Here is a 23,909-nt window from a genome sequence, read left to right as displayed (position 1 = left end):
CGGTAAGAGCTTGACCCTGACATGCAAAAAAATATTCATACCCTAGGTATTTCTCATAAAACATGTCTGACATGAGGCCATTTGTTTTTTTATTTATTTTTTCATAAATTTTAGGAAATTGCAGTTTTTGTGTTACTGCCCCACTCTTCCCCAAGTGGGGTCAAAAATGACCCCAACAGTTCCTTTGGAATCTTCCATGAACCTTTAATTCTTAGCAACTCTGACAGTCCCACTTAACACATCTGATGTCATCGCTCACATCTGATGCAGCTGGCCATTAAACTGGCAGGAGCGAAACGTGACTTGTATGTTGGTAGGAAAAGTCACGGGACTAGTTGTTTGGTGGTCATGTTGGCAGGAGAGTCACGTGACTGGTTGTGTTTGGTGGCCACGATGGCAGGGGAGTCACGTGACTGGTTGTGTTTGGTGGCCACGTTGGCAGAAGAGTCACGTGACCCCCTCCTGAGTGGTGAGAATGTTGACCTCAGATGTGTAAGTGGGACAGTATTGACAGTCAAACTTGTCAGATGTGAGAGATGACATCAGATATTTAAGTGAAACAGTCAGTTGCTAGGAATTGAAGGTTCATAGAACATTCTATAGGAACTGGTTGGGATCATTTTGACTCCATTTATGGAAGGAATATTGATACAAAAAATGCAGTTTTTTGAATCAATGGCCTCATGTCACAAGCATGTTTTATGGAGAATACCTGGAAAATGAAAATATTGCAAATCTTTGTTGCAAAGATTATGAAAAGTAACCCAGTTTATAGCAAAACAGATTTTTATTGGAGTAATTTTTGACTCAACTTGTGGAAGACTATATGTATTAGTAGATTGTGCATCCAAGAGTTAAATGGGAACTGCACTTTTTGGGGGAATTTTGTCTATCATTCACAGAATTCCTTTTTGCGCAACAAGAAATACAAACTATGAAGATAATAAAATAATCACATACTGTACGATGTCTGCTCTCACTGGGATGCGAACTGATGGGATGTTCATATCACACCCAAAGACAATGGGCATATACACAAACACACACCCCACGCCTTCACCACCGCTTGATTCCCCTTCGGGGTGATGGACGGCTGAGTAGCGCTTTATAGCAGCAGGCCGGCCTCCAGTTCCCCAAACCCCCCCCCACCCCCCCACCCCTGTTGCGAGTTGTTGTGATTATACGTAACATGTTTGTGTGCTATGGCAAATGAGTTTTTTTCCCTTGGACTCAGTCTGGAACTCCTCCCGAGGGTCCAGCCTTTGACTGATATTTTTTACTCTTCCCCCCTTTCCCAATATCACCTTTTTCCCACCTTTTTTAAGGAGCGCCGTAAGTGGCTGATCCGTTGGCGGTCCCGTCTTGTCTTCCTGTAACGTATGTCTACTCTTAGTGGGACCGTGCCGTAAATGTAATTTCAGTTCTTATGTGTCTTGTACATGTTAAAGAATGGACAATAATAAAGCATCCTGAATCCTGATCATCTTAGGTGAAGAATAAATCATAATCCTCACACAGGGTTTAAAAAAAAGAAAATGCCGCAAACAAGCATCTTTTTGTTTCTTTCTTGCCAGTTTCCAACTTTTTGGGTAATAGCCATATGCTAAAAATAGTTTGTCTGTGTGACTGCTTACAATAACAATATCGCTCATACTTGGTTAATATTCAGGTCACAAGATAGAAATTGAGTATTGTTGACGGTTTTATTTTTACTCCCATTAGCTGCATTGTTAGTCACCTCATACTTGCCTTATATTACTAATTACAATACTTAAAAGAAAACATATCTGTTTGTATGTATTCTTGTCTTACACAGGGATTGTAAATGATAGGCAATATTACAAAAAAAAAGTGCAGTTCCCCCTTTAAAGTAGCGTTTGTTAAAATGTAGGAGTGCACTACTTGGCTGCAACCAGCGGCGGTGCTGTTGAATTCAGTCTCAACTACTACAACATTGGCAGCTCTGTAACTCCCTTGGCAGCGTGACATGGGCTTCAAAACAAGAGCGAAACACATTCAATGATAGTATGCCTTCAATATAAATAATGATATGAACATTTAATTTATCATTAATTTATCCCATACTGTAGTCAACATTTTGTCCTTGCAAAGCTTTCACTAATAGTACGGCAACAGAATTGACACAATACTCAAACAGGAAATGCCAAGCTGCCCTTAAAAAAACAAAAAAAACTACCTTTTTTTTTAAAAATAAAACCCCGCTTAGAACAGCTGTGCAAGCTGGAAGACCACATCTGGTTTTAGTTAGAGCGGAAGACACGTCACAGCAATGCCACTACAGAGACGACGGGATGTTGCTCTCGCAGAGGGAAGTAACACTGAAATGAGGAAGCAGATCATACTTGGGGTTAGCTTTTGTTTTTAAAATGTTTGCTGATATTTCTTTGGAGTTTTTGGTACAACTGATTCGTCAGAATATGTTGGACTGCTTCACGTTTTTGTGTTCTCATCCACTTTGTTCAGCACTGAAGAAAATGTAGCTTAGGTCATGACGAGGTAAATACAAGAGAATATGTCAGATTTGTGGCATTGATAAATGGTGTGGCATACATTTGTATGTGGTGTAGAAGTATGGAAGTAAAGGAGAAGTTACTGCTTTTATGGTCAGTCACTATGTTGTTTCTACTTTATTGTGATATGACATTTTTCCATTGACAGACGCATTCAGAGGAGGCTGTGACTGAAGCAGATGCTGCTTTAAGACTGAGGGAGACGGAACTGACCGGACTGAGGGTGGAAAATCATGCTTTGAGGGCAGAGTTGACAGCAGTCAAACATAGCTTGAGCAGCAGCACCCAAAGAGCTGAAAAACTACACGAGGGAGGACAGGTGACAATCTGATATACCACCTGCATACAATAGCACTTATGTACGGGTGCATGTCATGATCTTTATACTTGACTTAACTGTGTTTCATGTATTCGCTTTAGAGCAAAAACCGAGCCCTGGCCAACTTGGAGAATGACAACCACATCCTGAAAGTAGAGCTTGTACGTCTGCAGGAGGACCTGGCCTTGCACGAAGAGACATTGGCCTGTCAGCAAAAACAACTACAAGTTAGACAACAAAGGCATCAGCGAGACACGCTTACCCACCACAAGGGATGCTCACCAAATGGTGAGTCGTCATGAACTACACTCAAATGGGTTAACTGCTGTTTGCAAAGACTAAATACAACTAAAAATTAACCAAACTCCTGCATCAAACTTTCTGATATTGTCATACAAGTGTAAAAAAACACAAAACTAAATAAAGGACTTAATAAAATAAAATCACCCAACCTTTGACGCATGGCAGAAAATGTAGCTAAAATAAGCTAGACTAGTCAGTCTACATAAAACTGAATTATTATTAACAAACATGGTGTCAATTGTGTGGGACTTCTTCAATAGCTGCGTGTACATGGGAAAAATGTATTTAAACTGATCATAATTCAGATTAGAATGTTACTGTGTACATAGACCCTAAAAAATGATTCAACTATGATGTGCGTTTTCATGCATTGCAACGTAGAGCAGAATACTTTGTTTTGACATGCGCAGCACATACTGTAAACAGAAGTAGAAGAAGAGTGACTTCCGCTGTAAACAAACATGGGTCCGCGCATTTCTGCTTGTCCAACGTTGTCACATTATGAATTTTTCCTTCTATTGGCTACTTTTGTTTTACCCCTCTTTTTGCAATAGAGCTGTTTTGTGTCTTCCATGTTGTGATTTGTACCGGTTGCCGTAGTTTCTATAGTTGTAGACGTTACGTAATCAGGGCGTGTCTTCGTGTAACGACATACTTAGTACGTGCCTAAGGCTAGTAGTTAACAGTTGGAGTAGCTGTAAGGCCGTAATTAAAACAGCTCGTTGAGACGACAACTGGATCCTTCCTTTTATTGTCACGTCGACACATGACACACCAGACCATACTTTTCTTTTTGCTGGTCTCAGTTTTAGAGCAACAAACTCAACAGTGTGTAACGCTGTGTATTTCTGTACATGTTGAATGGGGGTAGACAGCAGCAAGACAATCGGTTCATTCCAAGACTATTAAAAGTATTTCCCCCTCCACCACCAAAGTATAGTTGACATCACAGACATGCGCAGTAAGGATCATTTCGACCCAAACATGCGCTCCAATCTGAATGACCACGACATAAGCCACCCGTCTCGATCGGAAATACATTTTGATCCGAATGTTTGTGATTGGATCAGAATATTTGAATGGTTTGTTTACATACGGCCTTTTTATCCCGGCTTGGCTTTTAATTCGATTATTTTTGTCCATGTGCACATGGCTACTGTGTCAGAGGAAGACATTTTGCGAACTATTTGCACCAAATCTTCTGGAAACATTCCGGGAGGGGAAAAAAATCGAGGATCAACGTATCAAACTTTATTAGCCACCTAAAACTAAGGAGGGGCACCTAAACCTGATTACATAATGGCACCAGTGCCAACAAAAGCGGGAGTACCCTCACCGAAAAAATAAGCTCTGTGCTTCATTTCAGTGTTAAATGAATGGTTCAAGCACCGTTTAAGCACTGGCACTGTTTTTGAAGTACCGATTTGGTACTAGTATCGGTTAAAACTTAAACGATACCCATTTCTGTGACGGTGTTTTGAAAACCAATGAAGACACCTGTGCTGCTAAAGAAACTGCCCCTAAGCCAGCCACAAAGAAAGGTGAGCACAAACTACAGTAAATTATAACAATATAAAAAAATACTAGACATAAATACATTTTCTGTCTCAGTCTGGAGAAACAGGAAGTTATCTGTATTGGTATATGCTTGGGAAAAAAATCATACATTCCAACAGAAAATATAGGGATTGCTGAAGGCAAATTAACTTTCTGCATCACACTTTTCAACATTACCCGTCAAAGTGTAAAATAAAGCTAACCAGTGTGCCTGGGAGTTGAGTCTCTTCACATTGACAACAAAATCCAGCTGGTGTTGTATAATATGGCTTTACTATGTCACAATAAGTTCAATTGACAGATTAGTATTAAATAATCACTTTTCCCCCCTCAGCCATGAAAAAAGAAAAAGTAAACACGCTTCTGTGACTCATTCTTAAGATTCTCTTTCAGATATTTCTCAGAGAAATTTCGAGGCTGGAGTGATCGTCTACCGTGACGATGCTGAGCTTAGCTCTCCGGAGGTGATGCGTCATCTGGAACGCTCTGAAGAGGTGTTTAGAGATCAGCTCCACGCGTCTGTTTTGGGCTCTCATTTGTCGGAGCTGAGCACACTCAACACCACAGACCTGGAACACTTTCGGGCCAGCAAGTCTCCCGTGGCCCCCATGGAGCCGCCTTTCTCCAGAGCAATCACCCCTGACCTGGCCACGCAGAGCAGCCACTCACCTCGGTCTCTGTCCTTCTCGGATAACTTGGACTCGGTCGGTGCAAGTAAAGTATGTCCCCAGAACACCTTGTTGACCTTTGTATGAAGCTCCTTAACTATAACATTGTATGGTCTTTGGAGGTGTGTGATTTTGAAGGACGTGACCTAACGGCGCCGCCATCGTTACTTGGCTCCACCTCTTCCTTATCAGCACCAGAGTGGGCCAGTGATGGCTACGGCAGCAGTGAGTAGGAACCAGCTTGACATACGTAATGGCATTTTCTCCCACATTTAACGGTGATTTCTTTGCTGTCCAGATGTGAGCTCGGAACTGGGCGCCAGGCTGAGAGTGGAGCTGGACCAGACCGAGAGGCTGGATGCTCAGTTTGTGGAGTATCTCCGCTGCAGGGGCATGAACCCCACTGTGAACACTGACAGTGCTGCAGGCAGCATGAGCTACAGTGATGACCTGCTGTCTCCAGAGCTTCAGGTAGATGTATACACACTAGTTGATGCTTATATCAGTTCATCACAATAATGTATCATATCTCCAGGTGCTGTTAAGGAAAGTGTACCAAGAAAGCTGTAGAATACTCACCCTATCCCAGCGACGTCCCCCGCCGCATGTCCGGGCATTAAGCGCAATCTCACACCTTCATGAGGATGAGGGCCCAACTTTACTGAACCAGGGGGATAAATCCTCCTCAGAGCCCCCTATGAGCTGGCAGCAAGAGAAGAGGGCACTGCAGGAGACGGTGATCGCACTGCGGGAGCTGCTCTGTAGGATGGCCCAGAGACGCACATGTGTGAGTTGCACTGTCAGGAAGATATTCAACATCTGCACTTCTACAAACCACACCTGCAGTAATAGACTTGTTTATACAGTGGTACATCAACCTAAGAGCACATTGCGTTCCACAACCAAGTAAGGCTGGACGATTATGGCCAAAATAATAATTATGTATATTTTTGATTGATATCAAAATCACGGTTAAAACCACAATTATTTATTAATATGAAAACAAGAGTAGTTATTGTACCACCAACACTCAACTTAAAAAGTAATTTAAAAGAACTGGGTATGCATTAGTAACAGACACATAAAAGGATAATAGTAACAACAACAAAATTAAAATAACAATATGAAAATTCTGTTTCTGTTTACATTTTTTTTATTCTGTTTTTTACCTTTTACACTTATTTTACCACCATATAGTGTGCGCTTTTTGTATAATGAATGCAAAATTCAAAATGTATTTATATAGCCCTTAATCTCAAGTGTCTCAAAGGACTTTTCAAACTCACATCGTCCGATGTAAACTTACAAATGTTAGTTAAATGCAAACATCCTCCAATTTAATTGGTGCAATATATCTTTTAAAAAATGTATCGTTATTTTAAGTCAAAGCATAATAATTTTGTAAATTTATCAATAAGTGCTTTAGTTACATTACCCTTGTGTAAGGTACCTTTTTGAAATCTTTATTCTGTAAGCACAGTCAAACCGTATGTTGTGCACAGCGCTGTTATTGTGAAGGGGGGAAGTGTGTTGTTCTGATCTTTAAGTTGACGACTTGAGACTATTAAAGATAAAACTAAATTAAAATCGAGGGAACCTCAAGTTGTGACTGCTGTCTTTTTTTTTTTGTACATTGATCTTACATCGATGTCGTTCACAACAACACAAACAGATGAGATGTCTTGTGTTGGATTGTTCTCGATCGCTTTGTAGTTTAGTCTGTGTTTCAAGTGGTCGTCTATCTTCAAGTGGTCGTCTCGGCATTGTTAAGTTCACAGTAGGAATGAAAGAGTGTTTTGGGTCCCTGACACAATATTTTCCCAAACAAATGTGTCTTCTCTCACAATTAGAGCATTTCACTCACATGCATGTCAATTTCCGTGATGTTCTGCATTTAATTGGCCAATTCTGTTATTCGGTTAGGTTAATGCAGAAATCACATGGCCTTTTTGATAAATTGGATAAAAGTCAGCTTGGAGTCAAAAATCACACCCAGATTTTTCATGGATTGTGTTGGTTTAAAATCTTGTAATTTTGGGTAAAAAGTTATCCTTCTGGCATGCAGGACCTATAACTAAAACCTATGTTTTGTCCTGGTTGAGCTGTAGGAAATTCACTGCCATCCATGACTTGATGTCTAAATTGCAGTATCTATTGGCCCTGTGTCATCAGGAGACACAGCAATGTACAACTGTATCAGTCTGTGGAAACTGGTGCCGTGTCTCCTAATGATGTTCCAAAGAGGCAGCATATAAAGATAAAAAAATACTAGGACCTAAATTTGGGCCTCGGGTAAGCCCACACTTTATTTCATGGGTTCCTTAAGAACATGCATCTGTACTGACATTAAAACATCTCTGTGAGATTATCCAACCTTTACAACGAATCGAGTTACCGAAGAGGAAAGGCAAGAGAGATGGCAGCAAGTAATGGCGTTAAAAAAAAAAAAAAAGCATATTCCTTGTTACGTTATGTCCAGCAACCAGTGTTGTGGTAGAGAAGAGTGGACAGATGCTTTTTAAGCCATGTGCTAGTAGGGTTACTAGGCGGTAGCGGTGACATCGCCTGTTCGTAGCTCAGAGCAACACATACCCCTGGACACACAGAACAACTTCAAGCAAGCGCTCTACACCAAGCCGCAAGTGGAGGAGCAAACTTCAAGCGGAAGCTGGGTTGCTGTTTAAGTTTAATTTCCGATAATTGGGAAACACATTTTTTTCGATTTCCAGCTATAAGTACAGTAAATGCTGCCAAGTTCGATGAGATGTTTTGGGGCGGACATTGCAGCTACGCTATTCAACACCTTGGAGACTCGTAACCTAAATTATGCTCACAATTTAAAGCATAACAAAAAGCTGATACACGCCTCGGAATTTAAAATACTAGTAGGTTAAAGTACTCGTAAGTTGAGGTACCACTGTATCTGTATTTTTGGTTGAATTTTGCAATTATGCCCAATGATGTGGCTTGTGACTGCTATACAAGCAAATGTTTTTGTTTTTCATGCCCAGACTGACTCCAGAAGTGATGGCGACAGAGAGCAGCTGCAAATGGAATCTCAAACCAGAGCGGAGCTGCTCGAAGAGAGCCAGAAACGGCTGTCATGTGCACATGAAACTCAGCAGGAACAAAGGAACAAGATACAGTCGCTCAGGTAGCCACACTTACTCACACTCACACACACAGACCAATGACACAACAAACGAAGTACATTGGATGTTTCATTTTATGCCTCATAATGGCAGTAGGTGTATTTTAAGTATCATGGATTCTTGGAGGACTCTTGGATATGTCCCTTGTATACCGACATTTTGACTGAAATTACAAATCTCCCCAATTGTGGTGTTTTTGTATGGATATAAAATATTGTAGCCTTTGCTTGGCTGTTGAAAGCATGACAAGGAGGTGGTCAATCAACAATTGCTTTCTTAAAACGATAAATACAATATCTACAACCGTGTCACTTAAAGTATGCAACGGCTTGCCCTTCTGTCTGTTTTTGACAGACAGAAGGGCTTTGGCTTTGTCTGTTGCAAAATAACTCTAATCAGGTATTTTTAAAAGGGCACATTTCCTCCAAATGTGCATCTATGCGAGTAGATAACACCTCTGTTGTTCATCGGAATAATGATATATTAGATGTGCAATGTCAAGTACTGTATATTATCTTTAAAATCAGTGTGTAGGATTAGTCTCACAGATGAACACCTGCAATCCATCCTGATAATCTCAAAAGCACAGAACCTTACCCCAAATATTGATGAAGATATTGCCATTTATCAAGCTTCAACAGAAGCGGATGAAAGGTGATCTACTGGTTTGCAAACACTAATTGTTACCAGCTCTGTAATGAGTGTTCATCATCGAGCAGCTCTAGCTACCTTTGCATGAATGAATGAATGAATGAATGAATGAATGAATGATCTTTATTGTCATTGTGCATGTACAGGTACAGGTCCAACGAAATTTAGATTGCTTCCCTGAGGTGCTTTGCATTTTTTTTAAAAAGAAGAAACCACACAATATACAAAAACAACACAATATACACAATATGCAATATACAATGTGGCCTAAGACCACTCTAAGAGGCAATGTAAAAGAAAACGAGACAGTAAAAAGTATAAAGTGACTAGAGAGGAGTAATGCTGAATCCCAGTGTGCTAAGGGGGTGGGAGTCAGCATTTTCTACCTCCTATGCTGTGCAGGCTTTTTATTGTGGATTAATTGTGTGAATAAATATGATAAATATTGTCCAGTTGGCATGTAATCGCTGATTGCACAGTCCCGGATCGTGATTGACCGGTGGCTTCCTCATGTTGCACGTGAGGGAGTTTTTGTTTTTTGTTTTTTTTACAATTTAGCTGCGTTTAGTGCAGTTATGGCCCGGGGGTAGAAACTGTTCCTGAGTCTATTTGTGCGGGTTCGCATGGTTCTGAAACGTCTGCCGGAAGGCAGCCGATCGAAGCTGCACTTTAACACAGCTGTTGGTGTAAAATAAATGCATGTTCAGCTTGCTGCACTGTTTACAATGAACTCTTCAGTCCTCTTAACTCTGGCTGTTTGCTCCTTACTAATATTACATTATGCTGGCGCCTTTTGGACTGGTTGACTCACATCGACACAAGCGGCATGCAAATTTACTTGTGACTTTGTCAAGAGACATAAAGATAACAACTTGTGAACGTAGTCCAGTTTGACATGATTTTCCTCTGTGTGCATTTTCTTGTTAAGATTCTTGTGTTTTTATATATTTTTATAATCTGCTTCAGTTTTTTGATTGATTGAAACTTTTATTAGTAGATTGCAAAGGAAGAGAATACATTATATGAAGCAGTACAGTTTAACACAGTACAGTACATATTCCTTACAATTGACCACTAAATGGTAACACCAGAATAAGTTTTTCAACTTGTTTAAGTCGGGGTCAACGGTAATCAATTCATGGTATTATTTGTTTTTATTATTTATTTAATATTATATTATATTGTATTATATATTTAGTCCATTTAGTGGGGACGGCGTGGCGAAGTTGGTAGAGTGGCCGGGCCAGCAATCGGAGGGTTGCTGGTTACTGGGGTTCAATCCCCAACTTCTACCATCCTAGTCACGTCCGTTGTGTCCTTGGGCAAGACACTTCACCCTTGCTCCTGATGGCTGCTGGTTAGCGCCTTGCATGGCAGCTCCCGCCATCAGTGTGTGAATGTGTGTGTGAATGGGTGAATGTGGAAATGCTGTCAAAGCGCTTTGAGTACCTTGAAGGTAGAAAAGCGCTATACAAGTATAACCCATTTATCATTTATTTATTTATATATTGTATTGTATTATATTATATTTATTTATATTATATTATTTATTATTATGGTAGTATTTTTTTTTTTTGACTAAGTTTACTAAAATGATGACAATGACGCTTTCAAGCATGCGCTTCATTTAATTGATAACAATCTAAAAAACTTAAAAATAAACGGGTGTTTTTTTGTTAGTTGTTGGGGTAGAATCCAAATTAATACGACAAAGTTCTTATTTTGACCCTTACTTTGCATTAAACGGGAAGTCACGGTGTGCACCTTTTAAACGCCGTGTTATTAGACAGTCATGTTATTCCCACTGTTTAGGTACCAATCCCTAGCTGTGTTGTACAATTTTCCTGTTAATACAATATGACAGGGAACTACATTTTCCATTCCACTTTGTCATGCACTCTAAATCAGTTTTAAAAAAAACTACGAAATTTACTGTGTACTATACTCACAATATGTCCTCATGTGCCTTTTCCTCATTCTTTATGCAGGTTGACTATAGAAGAGTGTGAAGAGGCCTTGAAGAAAGAGCAGACTCGAGCCGAGGAGCTCCAGCTGCAGCTGGAGCAGGAACGAGCGTGCAGTGTGCGGTGCGAGAAAGAGGTGGAGCAGAAGATAGAGGTATGAAATACATACACAGGAGAAAATCAATTTCAAGTTATCATTTCATCCAAAGGTGACGCTGTGTGTCTTTCTCCAGCTTATGCAAACTTCTTCTGAACAGCAGAAGTCAGAGGTGATGGCCCTCAAGGGTCATGTGGAGCAGGAGAGGGTGGCCTGCAGCAACCTGAAACGAGAGCTCCAGATAGAACAGTCCCGCAGCGTTCTCTTTGAGAAACATTTGGATGACTTGCAGAAGAAGTTGGAAGACAAACGCCAACAATACGCCGGCCAACAAGAGCTTCACTTGCAGGAGAAGTCTCACATGGAGCGCATGCTAACCGAATCGGAATCCCGCTTGTCCGATGTCCGCTCAAAGTTGGCAGACGCCCACGGGATGCTGGATGAAGAGCGGGACCGCTGCTCCAAACGGCTGCAGGAGATGAGTCGCAAGCAAGAGGAAGACGCGGCCAGAGACAGGAAGTTCATCACTGACTTGCGCCTGCATCTGGAGCAAAAGCAAAGGCAAGGGGAGGAGCTGGCGGCTGTAGTGGAAAAGCTGAAGGCGGAGCTTCTGCAGAACAGGAGGCAATGGGAGGAGGACAGGAGCCAGGAGGAGGCCGCCACCCGGCATCGTGTAGCTGCGCAGAAACAGGAGGCCGACCGCGCTTTAGAGGTTGAGCGAGAGCGATCAAGGCGCCAGGGGGCGGAGCTTGCCGAGCTGAAAGAGAGGATACAGCTGCTGAAGGACAAGGAGAAGGAGCGGGAGGAGGAGTGGGAGAGGGAAAAGAGGAAGGGCTGGCAGGAGCAGATGGAACGGGAGGGACGGCAGGAAAGGACCAACAACAAACTGGTAAGATCAGCACAGCTTATTGACAACCGTGCAAAAAAAGAAACTGAAAATACACTTTTTTGCCGACTTCAGCGCGACTACGAGTTGTTAAGGCAGCAGGACAGCCAGCGCATGGACGAGCTGCAACGCACCCTGACTGAACTCCAAAGGGAGGAGAGACAGGTGACCGCCCAGAGGATGTCTGCACAAAGTGGCGAACGCCATCAGACTGATGACACCAATGACAGGAGCTCACTACAAAGCCAGGTGATGCACAAAAAGTTGCTGTAATATAAATACCATACAACTTGGATATTCCTGAATTTATGTTTTAAAACACATGAACTAGAACTAACTGGTTCTAATTTTTATCATCCTAGCCATCTTTTACTTTAAATTATTGTTCTATGATTTAATGTGCTCCTAACTTAATAGTTGTATACTTTTAATATTATTCATTTAATGTATGTATGGAATGTGTAAAATACATGAAAAAAATTATTTATTTTATAAAATTAAATGTTGTATGTTATATTGTGCAGTCATCCACCGTGTATCACCGTTAATTGGTCCCGGTCTTGACTGCGATAAATGAATTTCCACCAATTAGGAATCCTTAATTATATATAAAATATTTTCATAGCCAAAACCTAATTTTCAAAATTACAAAAGCCCTCTAGACATGAAATAACATCCTTTAGTCAACTTTTACACTCCATTACAATATAGTAATACTTGAAGCTGAGCCAATCAGTGGCCAGCACGCTCCTGTTTGGTCTCCTCTAGTGGCTGATAGTACTGTAATATTGATATTTTTAGTTTATTTAATAATTTTTATTCTTGACAAGTATTAAATCAAGACCAACATTTTTTTTTTAAATGCAATTAAAAAAAATCTTAAATCTCTGATGTGGTAAAGCCGCATTATTCAGAGTGCAATTTGGCGAGGGACGACTGTACTTTTATTGTATTTAAAAGATAAAAAATACTGTAAATGAAATATTAGAAAATAATAAATATTTGAAATTAACTGGCCTTTATTTAATGAACATGAATTTAATCTTTTCTGCAGTAAATGTCTTCACGACAAATCTCGACTTACGCAACATTTAAGGCATTAATGCTGTCAATGATCTTTTTCTCCACCTCACTGTAGATCCTGTCCGTCACGTCGTCCAGCCTTCTAGAGAGGACTATAAGCAAGAACTCCGAGCTAACGCAGCGTGTGACATCGCTAAGTCAGGAGAGAACCGCCCTTAAGCACAAACTTTCCTACCTGGAGCGTCAGCTGCGCCGTGCCGAGGGTGAACTCGCTAACGTCACCATAGAGAGCGAAAACATACCAATTGGTGACATGACCCAGTCAAACAAGGTACGTCGCAGGCGCACTACAACATACAAAGAGTGAATGAATGATGTATTGTCTTTCTTTAATTTACTTTCCCTTTCAGTTGCAGCGGTTGTATGGACGGTACCTGCGTGCTGAGAGCTTCCGGAAATCCTTGGTGTACCAGAAACGCTACCTGCTGCTTCTCCTGGGGGGATTCCAGGACTGTGAGCAGGCCACTTTGTGCCTGATTGCCAGCATGGGAGCACGGCCCTCACCCTTGCCGTCATCCCGAACGCCCCTGAGAAGATTTAGGACCGCCGTGCGAGTAGTCATCGCCATCTCGAGGTGTGGATCAAACAGGGCAGATTTTAAAGGAAGAATTACGAGTGGGATCAGACTTTAAAAAGTGACCTCTTCTTTCTAGGATGAAGTTTTTGACCAGGAAATGGCAGAGAGCCATCAGAAGATTAACTGTGTGTGGGAATGTTAATGGACATGCTGCGGGTTAGTTCTTTAAATACACCCTTATTTGATTTATTGTTGTGATGTGTCTCAGAGTTTCACGCTTTGTGTTTAATACAGGGTTTAAAGCAGAGGTTTTACGTCAGCAGCAGCCACGCTCGAATTCTGAGTCGCCACCAAAAAGAGATGCCGTGTCTGCTCTTGTACCAGCCAACAAATCACCCTTAAGGCTGCGCAACAGGTGTGGTCTTCTTTTATCCATCCATCCATTTTCTACTGCTTGTGGCTTTCGAGGTCGCAGGGTGTGCTGGAGCCTATCCCAGCTGCGCTCGGGCGGAAGGCCGAGTACTCCCTGAGCAAGTAGCCACCTCATTGCAGGGCCAACACAGAGACAGACAACATTCACACTCACTAACAGACATAATTTCAGCTAATCAGAGGGTGTTCTCACACTAGGCCAATCGTCCAGGTCTTGGGCTCGCTTATCACCTCAATCCTGGTATATACAGCTAATGTGAGCGCATTTGATTGCAGTCAGGCACGGCACACTTTCCCTCTTTTGTCATGGTTGAAAGAAGTTTTAATGGGTTGTGTTCCAAATTGCACACCTGCACATTTTCAATGCAGTGCTTGCATTTGTTGCACAGCCCAAAGGGTGTCAACACCTGCTTTTTAAGTTTTAAACAAGTAAACTACGTTTGCAGTGCAAGGTGCAATGCGATTATTATATCATCATCTTGTAAAGACCACACAGATCCATCACTGTGTTTCTATTCAATTACAATTACACTAAGCTGGAAATAATATTTATGTATGGCATTCCTTTGCAGAGTACAGACCTTTTACATAATATATCAAAGACATCAAATAAATCAAAACAATTTGCATCTTAGCTGGCTGTGTATTTAAGTAAGGTGTTTTGATGCTACACAAACGTGCCACGATGGAGTGACGTCAGACGGCCACTGTAGACATGTTAGCGTTAGCGGATGCTACAGTACCTTGCTTCAGAGCAACTTAATGAATTATCAGGGATCCCAGATGTCCTCTATTTTGCGGAATTCCTCTATTCTTCTTGCCCGGTGATTCTTAAACTAGTGGTACGCCAAAAAATCAATTAATTATAGGGATGTTCCGATGCCAGTACGTCACTTTTTGGAGGTATAGGTATCAGATAGTACTTGCAACTAAATCTGTGATACCATACTAATATGCATTTTGTAAGAAACCTCGGGTGTACGACTTAATTGGTTGTCCTCAAATTTCCTCCAGATAAATTCAAACAAAACGGAAAACTCTGATAATTGCTCCCGATAAAAAGATCCCCCTGATCAAGAACTCCCTTGGTGCTCTGGGTGCATCTGTTAAACTCAGCCTCAGAAACCTTGGGGTTGTGGTTCATCAGTCCATGTCTTTGGAGGGTCACTGTTGTCAACTGGCCAAAAACTGTTTTTATCATCTCAGAAATATGTCTAAAGTGAGAAATTTGTTGTCCAAATTGGATCTTGAAATGATCATTCATGCGTTCGTTTCGTCTCGCATTGACTATTGCAATTCTCTTTTCACTCTCTTCAACAAGTCAACGCTAAAGAGACTTCAGACTGTACAAAATGCCGCTGCCAGACTTTTGACCGGTGCACCCAGAACAGCCCATATTACCCCCGTTTTATCCAGTCTTCATTGGCTTCCAGTTAAATTCTGCATTGAGTTTAATATTTTAGTCCTGACATTCTGTGCATTGCATGGTGGGGCCCTTCAGTACATCACTGACTTGCTATGCCCCTACTCTTCAGGGCGCAGCCTCCGGTCTTCAGGCCAGGGTCTTCTAAAGATCCGTAAAACCCATGGAGACCTGACATTCCAGACTCTGGAACATATTGCACCAGTCCCTCCGTGATCTTGACTGTGTTGAAACTTTTAAGAAACATTTGAAAACTTCTCTTTTTAGTAAAGCTTTTAGTTAAGGCGCCTTTTAACCATAATTTTTAATCACCTTTTTATGATGTTGCCCGTGTTGTTTTAAATTGAATTGTTTTACTTCCACTATGGACTGGACTTTCACAATATTATGCTAGATCCACTCGACGTCCATTGCACATCTGCGGTCCTCTCCAAGGTTTCTCATTGTCATCCCACTGGGTTGAGTTTTTCCTTGCCCTGATGTTGGATCTGAACCGAGGATGTCGTTGTGGCTTATGCAGCCCTTTGAGACACTTGTGATTTAGGGCTATATAAACAAACATTAATTGATTGATTGATTGACCTATGTTTTGTACAGCGCTTTGATTTTATCTGTGAAAAGCGCTGTATAAATAAAATGTACTTACCTAAATAGAGCGCACACAAGCCAATAAGTCTGTTAGCAAGCTAATGTTGCTACACAGATATGACTTCATCACCTCTTTTCTACTATAATGGAAGACCAAAGCACCAATGGAGGACTGCGCTGCCAAAGCAAACATCATGACGGCGGCGTGGCAACATTACAAACTCGAGCAGCCAAATAGTTGCACAACATCATGCAAACTTTGCTATGTCTCCGTTTTAAGGGGTGGGACACATGTAGGATGTTTCAATACAAGCAACTTAATGAAGCACTTGAAAGCCCGCCATGCAGAAACACAATGAATAATCAGGAACCGGTTGCAAAAAATACCAGTACTCTGTATACATCCTGAGTTAGCTAGCAACAAAGCTCTAAATGTTATTGGCAATTTTTTAAGATAGTATTCATTTGAACATTTTCTATTTTTAACACCAAGCTTGTAAAACACCACACTAAACAAATACAACAGCAAAAGACATAAACATATTTCAATAAGAATAATAATTTGAAAATTAATACAAATTAAGATGGGGGGGAAAAGGGAAACAAGAAAAAAAAGGACAATACTGTACTAAAGGAATAAAAAGAAAGTGAGGGAGGGGAAAATCACACGCCGAAGTCCAGATGAGCTTGTGAGTACGCCCTGAGAAAGTGTGCAAATTGGCTAACTGTTATCTCTTTCCTTGCTCTCTCCCTTACGCAGGTCCCTTTCCAGCTCAACCCTAACCTCTGGCGCAACATCTCAAGATCCAGAAAGAGCTTTAACTGAATACATCCAAGAACTAGAGAAATTCCAACAACGGTTGGTGGGCTCCAAGCCAGGTGAGCGTTTGGTTCGAGGCAGACGGTACCGGTGAATTCTAGACCTGGGTTGATATTTGCTAAGTCAATTAAATGAACGGTAAATGAAAATGAACACTAATTATGCCAGCCTTGATAATCGCCATATGCATACGTTGTTACGTACTACAAGAACTTTCTATTGGTTTCAGCCGATGCAGGAGTTTTTACTACATGCTCATAAACGGTAATAATAATTGCTGTATAACTCCTGACAGTTAGTGTTATCGTATTAAATTAGAGTGATCAAAAAAATGTGATTGATAACCACACGTTGATAAAATTATGCACGTCATACCCCAATCTAAACTTGTATAAACACATTACTATGTTAACTACTAAAATAAATTATTCAAATTGAATATAAAGGCTGTGTTGTCTTTGCACAAAGTGATCTATATTACCTCCACAGTGTCACTTACATAAACCGTAAGTGAACCAAAGTGATCACCCAATTTGCATTTATTAAAAACATTCTAAAACATTTACGAATTAAAATGGAGAAAGATAAACATATTTAAAAAATATAACTTGGTTGTAAGATTTGTGTATAACAGGGGTGGGCAATTAATTTTTACCGGGGGCCGCATGAGCAACCCGAGCACTGCTGGAGGGCCACATCGACAATATTTCAATTAAATTTTGCTCAATATAATTTTTGATATATACCGTAAGATAAATAATAATAATAATAATAGTAATACTTCAACATAGTGTGTGTAACAGCATTCCATGACTAATATAGATAAATTAACATTAATAAAAAATGACAGTAAAATAAGCACACGTATGACTGAGGAGTCATAGTGTAACTTTGTGTGGTGTTTGAGTTGTCCGACTTTTTGTGTGGCCATAAACGCACCAGTGGTTTAGTGGTATGCGTGTTGGTGACAGATGACAAGTTGGTTTTGGCCTGGTTTGTACGGCAGAAAATGACTAGTTTTTCGAGATAGAAGTGTTTTACTCATGTTTTTGGTGTGGTTATGTACGAATATAAACAGTTTTGCTCAATAAAGTGATCGATATAATTCCTGTCCTCGAAGCATCTCGATAGACGTCACAATAATTAAACGGTGTTCAATTGAACGGTGTTGACGAACACCGTTCGGGCCGCTTGTTGTCACTGTCACTCAAAGTTGCATTGCAAAATTACATAGAATAAATATGTTTATTTTGTTTAGAATTCAGATAGGATTTGATTTGGTGCGCGGCATATATTTGCTGTGCGCAGCGGACGCTTGAGCAGTGCGCAATTGCGCAGGCACGCACCTTAGAGGGAACGTTGCTTGGCAGTCCATGTCTTGTTGAAAACACGCCATTCGTCATCAACTTTTCTCTTTTTAGCGTCTCGGGTGAAACCGTGCATCACTTGTCGCTGTGCACCTTCACTCGCAGGTTGCACACGGACATACGCCCATAAATAATACTTTTCAAAATAAAAGCAGCACAGTTGTATTGCGCGCACGACATAGATGTTTTTTCAACTTTATTTTGTAATTTGTGATTGCAGCTGTTCACATTCACTCACAATCACGCACACGCATACGTCCACACGGAAGTAATACAAATAACGATTTTCAAAACAAAAGCAGCACCGTTGTATTGCACACTCGACATAGATACTTTTTTAAATTTATTTTGTAATTTATAATTGGCCTCACGCGGGCCGGACAGGGACACACAAAGGGCCGGATGCGGCCCGCGGGCCGCAGAATGCCCAGGTCTGGTGTATAAAGTACTTTTTGTGGGGTGATGTGGCTCAGATGGTAGAGCGGTTGTGCCAGTAACTTGAGGGTTCCAGGTTTGTATCCAGTTTTCACTATCTTAGTCACGGCCGTTGTGTCTTTGGGCAAGACACTTCACCCACTTTGCTCCTGATGTGTTAAGCACCTAACATGGCAGCTTCCACCATCAGTATTCCAATGGGTGAATGTAATGTATAATGTAACGCGCTTTGGTATTGTTTCAGGTATGGTAAAAGGACTACTATATAAATACAGACCATTTACCATATTTAAACACGCGTAAAATAATATGGCTCTAATAAGTTAAAAGTTAAAGTACCAATGATTGTCACACGCACACTAGGTGTGGCGAAATTATTCTCTGCATTTGACCCATCACCCTTGATCACCCCCTGGAAGGTGAGGGGAGCAGTGGGCAGCAGCGGTGGCCGCAGCCGGGAATCATTTTTGGTGATTTAACCCCCAATGTCCCAAATTCCAAGCTGCTGTTTTGAGGCATGTTAAAAAAAATAATGCACTTTGTGATAATAAATATGGCAGTGCCATGTTGGCATTTTTTTTCCATAACCTGAGTTGATTTATATTGGAAAACCTTGTTACATTGTTTAATGCATCACAACAAAATTAGGCATAATAATGTGTTCATTCCACGACTGTATATATCGGTATTGGTTAATATCGGAATCTGTAATTAAGAGTTGGACAATATCGGATATCGGCAAAAAAGCTATTATCGGACATCTCTAATTAGTATACAGTAACACACAAGCGTTTTGAATACGGAAGTAGTAACACACATTGTCGGACATGCGCTTTTATGGAAACGGAAATAAATGTGCTGAAGAATTAGTTGCGGCAATGATTAAAATGACCAAAATACAGTAAATATTGTAAAAAGTGTTGTGAACATCCCTGTTACTACATTATATATAGACTTGCAGTGTGTATACAAAATGATGGAAGGTTTTGAAGTTGTTTTTAGAGGCCTTGAAAGGCTATAACGGTGACACACATTTGCTGCATCTTCCAAGCGTTTATCAAAATTAAAATCGCCCCGGCCCCCCCCCAAAAAAAAGATGTGCGTGTTCTTGTCTCTCATGAATGTGAACGATAGGCAAATGCCAAAAAAAAAGTGCCGTTTCCCTTTAAATGAGACAGAACCTATTTCATTGCATTTTGTTGTGAATTTTATTCAAGTGCAACATTTTGCTAACAGGGTATATTTTATTTGTATTTGTTTGTTTTAAACTTGGATATTTAAAAGTTTACATTCCAATTACAATATTAGAATTAGGGGTTTCCCCAAAAAAATGTCATATTAATCACGATTCATATTTGTAACAATTCTTAATCAATTTAAAAAAATGAATCGATTTTGCAGATGCATGATCACGGTATTGTTGAATGTGCTGAATGTCAGATTTGGCAGCTCGACTGCCACGTATATTTAATGAGCGGGATGTGAGCCAGACATGCACCAGTAAAATCCAAACAATAGACGAACCACATTTAGTCCCGCCTCCAAAAAAGGAATGGCGGTTATAGGCAGCCTGTTCCCCTGATGATTGGACATCGGCCCAGGTGAGTTGGTGTTCGCAACACTCACCCCACCTAAATAAAATAAAAAGTTAATGTCAACATGCACCTCCCAGGACGGTTAATGACATTGCAGGTCTAAGTTTGAGGCAAATTCGTGTTTTATTGTTGCAATGAGAATGTTACATTCTTGCTTTTTTACAACTGTAATGGACATATTTTTAGTAATAATCCTTACTTGTAGCAGCACTAAATTATATGTACCAGTAATTACTGTTTGTAGATTCTTTAAATGCTTTCATTAAATCACCAAAATGATTCCCGAGCGCAGCCACCGCTGCTGCTCACTGCTCCCCTCACCTCCCAGGGGGTGGAACAAAGAGATGGGTCAAATGCGGAGGGTAATTTCACCACACCTAGTGTGCGTGTGCGTGTGCGTGTGCGTGTGTGTGTGTGTGTGTGTGTGTGTGTGTGTGTGTGTGTGTGTGTGTGTGTGTGTGTGTGTGTGTGTGTGTGTGTGTGTGTGTGTGTGTGTGAGACTCTCAGTGCTACTTTAACTTTAATTAGATAGGCTCCAGCGACCCCCCCCGTGACCCCAAAAGGGACAAGCGGTAGAAAATGGATGGATGTTTAAATCATTGGTAGAATCAACTTTAATTAACATATTATATATTTGTCTTGTCAGGTTCTTCTCTTCACCAGCATGACCCCAAGAAGTCGGACCACTAAGACCGCCATACATACGCCTTACATCCATCCATGCATGTCTTTTTTTTTAATATGTATTGTGATTTTTTTTTTTTTTTTTTTAGGTACATAAATTATTTTTTGTCTTCTTATATATTGTTATTGTTGTTATGAAGGTTAAAAATGTTTTTGTCATTTTTAAATAGTGTTGTATTTTTCTACTAATGTTTTACACCAATATATGTGCTGTTATGTATGATTTTGCACTGGAAAATCCTGTTTATCAACATAGCTGCGTGTACATATTTCCCGCCATTCTTTTTTTTTTTTTTTTTATCGTTCGTATTTCTACTGTTGAGATAATAAATATTTTAAATGTGATTACAGCACGCTGTTTTGTGTTTGTTTTTTTTTAGAGTGAAAATACTTTCATATATCATGACTGTAATTACTATGACATGACTGCGCATATTTGCCAACCTTGAGACCTCCGAATTCGGGAGATGGGGGGGCTGTTGGGGGCGGGGTTGAGGTGCAGGCAGCATACCCCTTCCCTTCGAGCTGTCCTGGATGAAATTATTTTTTCCAATCATTTTGGAACTTTCAAGCGTATTTCTTCTTCTTACTCGTCGTCGCCATGTCTCTTCTTCGTTCTTCTGCTTCGTCTCCTTCTTGTTGTGTGTGCAGTTGTGCACTGAGCTCCAAAAGCCGTAGATGTTATTGTAGCGTCCCGGAAGAGTTAGAGCTGCAAGGGGTTCTGGGTATTTGTTCTGTTGTGTTACGGTGCGGTTGTTCTCCCGAAATGTGTTTGTCATTCTTGTTTGGTGTGGGTTGACAGTGTGGCGCATATTTGTAACAGTGTTAAAGTTGTTTATACTCCACCGTCAGTGTGACATGTATGGCTGTCTAACAAGTATGCCTTGCATTCACTTATGTGTGTGTGCGTGAAATTAACGTTATCGTTAAGCCAGTTAAAAGATCATTCAATGTGTCAGCATTTCTTGTCATCTTCGAGTAAAGACCATTGTTAAACCCGTCCAACGCTACGTTATTATGTGACTGGGCCGGCACGCTGTTTATATGGAGGAAATGCGGCTGTTAAGGGGTGAAGGTTTCAGGTGAATATTGTTGTCCGGGTGGAAATCGGGAGAAATTTGGGAGAACGGTTGCCCCGGGAGATTTTCGGGAGGTGCACTGAAATTCGTGAGTCTCCCGGGAAAATCGTGAGGGTTGGCAAGTATGTGACTGCGATGTGATTTTTAAGTTTTTTAATTAAGCATTATTTTTATTCTGATTGTTATTCTAATAGTTTATTTCATTTGAATTACATTTGTATTCAAACATACTTAACACTGACTTACTTAGGCCTTTAAATTCCCTAAGGAACATAGGCCATTGATGAAACTCCTTCATCCCCTTCGGTCTTGTGCCCTTCGCTCCAGTTGTTGCCATGACAGCCCTTGCGCCTTCATCTCCTGCTCTGTGGTTCTTCTCCAGGTGGCTCTAGGCCTTCCTCTTGCCTTGCGGGTTCCATGTTAGAGCATGTTTTGTGATTGATCTATTTTGTCTACGCAGTGTGTGACCGATCCAGTTCCATTTCCTTCTCCTGATATGTGTTTCTATGTCTAGTGAGGTCCCACAGGTTGGCATTGGAGATGGTGTTAGGCCAGTAGATACCTAGGAGGGGACGGAGGCAGCGGTTGAAGAATGTCTGTATTTTGTTGAGTATGTTGGCGGTGATCTTCCAGGTTTCTGAACTGTAGAGTAAGGTGGATTTAACGTTTGAGTTGAAGATTTGCAGTTTGGTCTTGAGTGATATGTTTTTTGCTTTCCAGATTTTATTTAGGATAGTGAATATGGTCCTTGCTTTTCAAATTCTGGCACTGACATCCTCCTCCGTTGCTCCGTCCACAGCAATAATGCTTCCTAGGTATGTATGGTTATGATCCATGTTTATTGGGGAGTTGTTCTTGTTGTACATACTTAATAGGGCTGTGAATCTTTGGGTGTCCCACGATTCGATTCAATTTCGATTCTTGGGGTCACGATTCGATTCAAAATCGATTTTTTTTCTATTCAACGCGATTCTCGATTCAAAAACGATATTTTCGTGATTCAAAAGGATTCTCTATTCATTCAATACATAGGATTTCAGCAGGAACTACCCCAGTCTGCTGACATGCAAGCAGAGTACCGGTAGTAGATTTTTGTAAAAAGCTTTTATAATTGTAAAGGACAATGTTTTATCAACTGATTGCAATAATGTAAATTTGTTTTAACTATTAAATGAACCAAAAATATGACTTATTTTATCTTTGTGAAAATATTGGACACAGTGTGTTGACAAGCTTATGAGATGCGATAAGTGTAAGCCACTGTGATAATATTGTTCTTTTTTTTTATAAATGTCTAATGATAATGTCAATGAGGGATTTTTAATCACTTATATATTGAAATTGTAACTAATATTGATACTGTTGTTGATAATATTCATTTTTGTTTCACTACTTTTGGTTTGTTCTGTGTCGTGTTTGTGTCTCCTCTCAATTGCTCTGTTTATTGCAGTTCTGAGTGTTGCTGGGTCGGGTTTGGTTTTGGAATTGGATTGCATTGTTATGGTATTGCTGTGTATTGTTTTGTTGGATTGATTAATTTAAAAATTAAAAAATATATAAATAAATCAAATTTTAAAAAATCGATTTTTTAAAAAACGAGAATCGATTCTGAATCGCACAACGTGAGAATCGCAATTCGAATCGATTTTTCCCCACACCCCTAATACTTAACATGTCTATGAATATTCTCATTCATTTCTATTCAATCAACAATCGATCGCAACTGGACTGTTTGGTTTGTCTTAGACCTTTTGCCTC

General features: G+C 40.5%; 1 protein-coding gene across 4 annotated transcripts in view; it reads left to right on the top strand.

The window, feature by feature from the left end:
- pcnt (pericentrin) overlaps positions 1-21,422 on the top strand; it is an 84,655-nt gene extending 63,233 nt beyond the window's left edge. For all 4 annotated transcript variants that reach the window (XM_062041378.1, XM_062041376.1, XM_062041377.1 and 1 more), the window contains 16 exons: positions 2,680-2,850; positions 2,952-3,138; positions 5,104-5,429; positions 5,501-5,603; positions 5,677-5,849; positions 5,914-6,165; positions 8,390-8,532; positions 11,170-11,299; positions 11,379-12,131; positions 12,204-12,377; positions 13,267-13,482; positions 13,562-13,785; positions 13,865-13,944; positions 14,023-14,143; positions 16,932-17,050; positions 21,035-21,422. In XM_062041378.1, coding sequence (XP_061897362.1) covers positions 2,680-2,850; positions 2,952-3,138; positions 5,104-5,429; positions 5,501-5,603; positions 5,677-5,849; positions 5,914-6,165; positions 8,390-8,532; positions 11,170-11,299; positions 11,379-12,131; positions 12,204-12,377; positions 13,267-13,482; positions 13,562-13,785; positions 13,865-13,944; positions 14,023-14,143; positions 16,932-17,050; positions 21,035-21,078 — 3,216 coding nt within the window. In that variant the 3' untranslated portion in view covers positions 21,079-21,422. The remainder of the gene's footprint in view (positions 1-2,679; positions 2,851-2,951; positions 3,139-5,103; positions 5,430-5,500; positions 5,604-5,676; positions 5,850-5,913; positions 6,166-8,389; positions 8,533-11,169; positions 11,300-11,378; positions 12,132-12,203; positions 12,378-13,266; positions 13,483-13,561; positions 13,786-13,864; positions 13,945-14,022; positions 14,144-16,931; positions 17,051-21,034) is intronic.
- Positions 21,423-23,909: the final 2,487 nt, after the last annotated feature.

The sequence above is a fragment of the Entelurus aequoreus genome, linkage group LG03 (genome assembly GCF_033978785.1).
Source record: "Entelurus aequoreus isolate RoL-2023_Sb linkage group LG03, RoL_Eaeq_v1.1, whole genome shotgun sequence".
NCBI classification, from domain to species: domain Eukaryota; kingdom Metazoa; phylum Chordata; class Actinopteri; order Syngnathiformes; family Syngnathidae; genus Entelurus; species Entelurus aequoreus.
This window is presented reverse-complemented; position numbering and strand designations above follow the sequence as displayed.